We start from the raw sequence: 4,556 nt of genomic DNA on the forward strand, positions 1-4,556 counted from the left end.
CCATGGAGGAGGGGGCGAGGAGGCCGGTGAGCGCCCGGGCCCGAGGGTGCGGGGCCCTCAGTGTCGCTGCCCGCGAGACCCTCCTTCGCAAGGCAGACCTGAGCCCTGGGCAGAGTCGCTCAAGTCCCCTGGGTGACTCGGAGCCTCGGCTCTGGAACCACGGTGTGCGCCGCCGGGGTGGAACCCGGAACGCCCTCAAATCGGTTCTTCTAGGTGGGACGCGGAGTCGGTCGGGAATGAATGAGCCAGAAAGCGATGCGGGTGGTGCCCTCTGGGCACTTAGGGAGCTGCCCGAGGCGAAGGACGTGCGCTGTGAGGAGGGGACAGTGTGCTTGTGGGGGTCCTTCCCAAGCACCTCGGTGCAAGGGTGAGCTGCACAACAGGGGCCGCCCAGCCCTGCAGCCAGGTGGGAATTTGGGGGTACACGGGCTCCAGAATCAGAATGTGGAGGGACCCGGGGTTCCTTGCAGGAGCTGGCCATAGGTGTGCTGGCTGTGTGTGTGTGTGTGTGTGTGTGTGTGTGGACTGAGAAGGGGTGCGCAGTCAGGATTCCAGCCCAGGGTAGGCGGGGTGTTAGGTGTAGCACACAGGGCCTCCAGAGTGTCCTCACCTATGGTTTAGGCCCCCCTCGGGGCTGAGTCCACCCCCTCCCGGCTGTCCCTCCAAGAAGTCCCTCTGCCGGTTCCAGCCCTGCTCACACGCATTTTCCGATTTCCTGCAGCCTCCGCCCTGCAGCAGCAGCTGGGTGACTCAGGACCCCTGCAGCCGGGTCCCCAGCTCCTGAGATCTTTGTTTGCTCAGGCCTTTGGCTCTGGCCCTCTTGCCTGGGGCGGTCAGAGGATTTCCTGAGCCCCACCCTTGCCCTCAGACAGCTAGGCCAGCGGAGCCTGGGTTGGGGGGTCCCTGAGGCTGGCCAGCCACTTTCCCTGGGCTCAGGAGATGGAAAGCCAAAAGGTAAGACGGGGTGGCTGCCAGGGTCCCTGAGAGGGGCCGTCCTGGGTGCCCTGGTTTGCAGTGTCACCTCCAGAGGGATTTTCTTCCTTGCTCTGACCAGGGCGTAGCAAGCGCCTTCTACTTCCTGTCAGACCTGAGTTGAGGCCGTGACTGTGACCTCCCCGGGTACTATGGATGTCCCTGCTTCGCCACCTGTGGAGTTGGGAGGTCAGAGGAGCAAGGCTGGACCTTGGGCCACTGGCTGCCTTCTCCACGTGACCCTGGCTGGATCCCTGCTGGGCAGCCATGAACTTTTTCCGGCCTCCAGGATCCTACTTGGGTTCCCAGAGTTCACAGTGCAGCGTGGTTGCCAGGGAGAGGCTGGTGTCTGCAACAGTGTCTTTACCCCTGTATGGCTGCTGTGGGCCACTCTGTTCCCGTTTCTCCTGTGTAACGTGGGGATAATAACAACTCTGAGGGCTGGGGGAGCTCGGTGGTAGAGTGCTCGTTCACCCCGCACAAGGCCCTGATTCCCCATCCAAAAAGCAAAGTGAAACAAAGCCCTTTACTAGAAGGGGTTGCCGTGAGGAGTGACGGTCAATGTAAGCATAGCCTGTAGACTGCAACCCAGAACCTGATTAGCACCAGAGGAACCTCAGCCTCAGATTTCCCCCGTTCTCTATTTTTGTTTGTTTTGTTTTTTTTGAGACAGGTTTTCGCTATGTAGTTCAGGATGGCCTTGAACTCTTGTGGCGATCTTCCTGCCTCAGCCTCCTGAGTGCTGAGATAACCAGTGTGCACCACCTCACCAGGCTCTGAGCTCTGAGGGTGGAATTTCCCAAGCTGTGCTCACCCATCTTGGACCCATGGGCTGCAGTGGCTCCCTCTTTGTCCTTCTGCAGGCTGAGCCTGGCCCGAGGCCTCTGGAAGATGAGAAGGAGCTGATCCGCCGGGCCATCCAGAAGGAGCTGAAAATCAAGGAGGGCATGGAGAACCTGCGCCGCGTGGCCACAGACCGCCGCCACCTGGGCCACGTGCAGCAGCTGCTGCGATCCTCCAACCACCGCTTGGAGCAGCTGCACAGTGAGCTGCGGGAGCTGCACGCCCGCGTCCTGCTGCCCAGCCCGGCAGCAGGTGAGCAGAGGGGTCTGACGGAGCCTTCAGGCTGAGGCTCCCCGCCACCGGCTTCTGGCCTCCTCCCTTGGCCCTGTCACCCATGTGCCCCGGGGGAGGGGCTTGGCCCTGGTGACAGCTTCCTGTGCCCCACTCTCCCCATACAGAGCCTGTGGCCTCCGGACCCCTGCCACGGGCAGAGCAGTCCAAGGCTCGGCACCTGGAGGCCCTGCAGAGGCAGCTGCAGGTGGAGCTGAAGGTAAAGCAGGGGGCTGAGAACATGACCCACACATGTGCCAGTGGCACCCCCAAGGTAAGGCCTGACTCCTGGGGTCCATGGGGGGCACAGCTCTCAGCTGTTAGGGGAAGCAGAGTGTGGAGGCTGTCATATGCTAAGATTATGATCTTAGCACTCCGGAGGCTGAGGCAGGAGGCTTGCTGTGAGTTTGAGGCCAGCCTGGTCTACAGAGTCAGACCCTGTATAAAAAAAAAACCCAAAAACCTGGGGCTGGAGATTTAGCTCAGTGGCACCGCCCCTGCCTGGCAAGCACAAGGTCCTGCATTTGATCCCTGGTACCAAGAAAAAAAAGCTGTTAGGGAAGGCATAGTCCCGTGCCCTACTCTGGTGGCAGAAATGTACAGCCCCCAATCCCAGGAGCATGAGGAAGACACAGCTCCGGGCAGTGTGACAGACAGTGCTCTGCGCTGGCCTCATCCACGCCCAGCCCCCACTCTGAGCATGGTGAGGGCTGTGCCTCAGTGTGTGACAGGAAGGCCCAGCCTCCGCCCTCGGTCTGGTGGAGAGGCTCTGTCCCCACCCGGGTCTGAGAGGACACTTGTCATGTCCCTGCAGGAGAGAAAGCTCCTGGCTGCTGCCCAGCAGATGCTGCGGGATTCCCAGCTGAAGGTGGCCCTGCTCCGCATGAAGATCAGCAGCCTGGAGGCGAGTGGGTCCCCCGAGCCAGGTGAGGCCTTCCGACCTGACCTAGCGAATGGGGTGGGCAGGACAGGGCCTGAGGCCTGAGCGTCCCTTGTACCCCAGGCCCTGAGCTGCTGGCCGAGGAGCTGCAGCACCGACTGCACATCGAGGCTGCAGTGGCCGAGGGTGCCAAGAATGTGGTGAAGTTGCTCAGTGGCCGGAGGACGCAGGACCGCAAGGCCCTGGCTGAGGTCAGCTGTGTCCCCTGCCCTGGCTGCTGGCTCCGCCAGGCCCCCTGCAAGTGATGTGAGGCGCTGCAGGGCTGGCGGTGCAGGATGCATATACTGTCGGGGCCGGTGGTGTCTCTCCAGGTGGCCTGGACCCTGTGCCCCATGGCTTGTCCCTGCCTCTGTGCCCTCTGTAGGCCCAGACCCAGCTCCAGGAATCCTCGCAGAAGCTGGACCTGCTCCGGCTGGCCTTGGAGCGGCTGCTGGAGGGCCTGCTGCCCACCCACCCTCTACGCAGCAGGGTGGCCCAGGAGCTGCGAGTGGCAGCACTTGGGAACCCACAGCCTGCGGGGACCCTTGTGAAGCCCACCGCCCTGACGGGTAGCTGGTGCCCTCCTGCTTCATAGCTCCCCTTACCTTTGAGGGGACCCCAAAGCACTTTGGGGAAGAATTCCAGGCCTGAACTTGTGATCCTCCTGCCTCGGCCTCCCTGAGTGCTGGGATTACACTCCCGTACACCACCGTACCAGGCTTAGAAAGTTCTTTCTTACCCTGAACTGACATCTGTCTCTTTGGAGCTACTGACTGGCAGTCTTGAGTGTGTGGTTCCAAGCCCCAGGAGGCCAGATGGAGCATAGTCTGTTAATCCAGGCCCAGCCTCCCATAAATTATACTCCTGGGCCCAACTTGTCCTCAAGAGATCCTAACCCCCCGCTGCTTTCTCTGCCCTTTGAATCAAAACTCTTAGTGATCCTATAAATGAGCCTATCTTTTAGCATCCAGTGGGTGAGGTGGGTCACAGCTGGGGCTCTCTCCACCGTTCAGAGGACACATTGTTCAACCAAGGACCCAGGAGCAAGTGTGGCAAGGCCAAAAGCCAGTTTCCTGCTCCATGCCCCAAGCTTTGGTCCCTGCCATAGTGTGCTCGAGGCCCAAGCACCGGGCAGCACCTCGTTCCTCCAGCCCTGCAGTCCACCTCAGGTCAGGGCATTTTGTTTGGGCTTTTGAGACAGTGGCTTCCTGTGTCATTCAGGCTGGCCTTGACCTCCTGTCTCAGCCTCCTGGGTGCTGGGATAACAGGAGGCCTCTGGGTCTTGCACCTCTGCCTGGGGTCAGGGGCACTAGCTGGTCACCCTGAGTATGACAGGTGGCTGCGAAGTTCTCCTGTACATCAGGCCTGGCTTAGCCACCTTGTGGAGAGGGTGACATTGCCAGGGCCCCAGGGTACACCACTGGTGCTGGCATCTGACGGAGCCCTCCCGGTCCCCAGGGATGCTGCAGGTCCACCTCCTGGGCTGTGAGCAGCCTCTGGCAGTCGTGCCCGGACGCTCTCCGGTGGCCGCGCTGGCTGGCAGCCCCTCCGA

The 4,556-nt window shown here is 61.4% G+C and overlaps 1 protein-coding gene across 1 annotated transcript in view; it reads left to right on the forward strand.

Moving 5' to 3' along the window:
- Window positions 1–437: 437 nt before the first annotated feature.
- Pkn3 (protein kinase N3) overlaps window positions 438–4,556 on the forward strand; it is a 9,043-nt gene continuing 4,924 nt past the window's right edge. The window contains exons 1-7 of the mRNA XM_033758992.1: window positions 438–954; window positions 1,836–2,067; window positions 2,214–2,359; window positions 2,900–3,011; window positions 3,089–3,216; window positions 3,390–3,573; window positions 4,463–4,554. Of these exons, the coding sequence (XP_033614883.1) occupies window positions 940–954; window positions 1,836–2,067; window positions 2,214–2,359; window positions 2,900–3,011; window positions 3,089–3,216; window positions 3,390–3,573; window positions 4,463–4,554 (909 nt within the window). The 5' untranslated portion in view covers window positions 438–939. The remainder of the gene's footprint in view (window positions 955–1,835; window positions 2,068–2,213; window positions 2,360–2,899; window positions 3,012–3,088; window positions 3,217–3,389; window positions 3,574–4,462; window positions 4,555–4,556) is intronic.

The sequence above is a fragment of the Fukomys damarensis genome, unplaced genomic scaffold, assembly GCF_012274545.1.
Source record: "Fukomys damarensis isolate Sample0158 unplaced genomic scaffold, DMR_v1.0_HiC HiC_scaffold_36, whole genome shotgun sequence".
NCBI classification, from domain to species: Eukaryota; Metazoa; Chordata; class Mammalia; order Rodentia; family Bathyergidae; genus Fukomys; species Fukomys damarensis.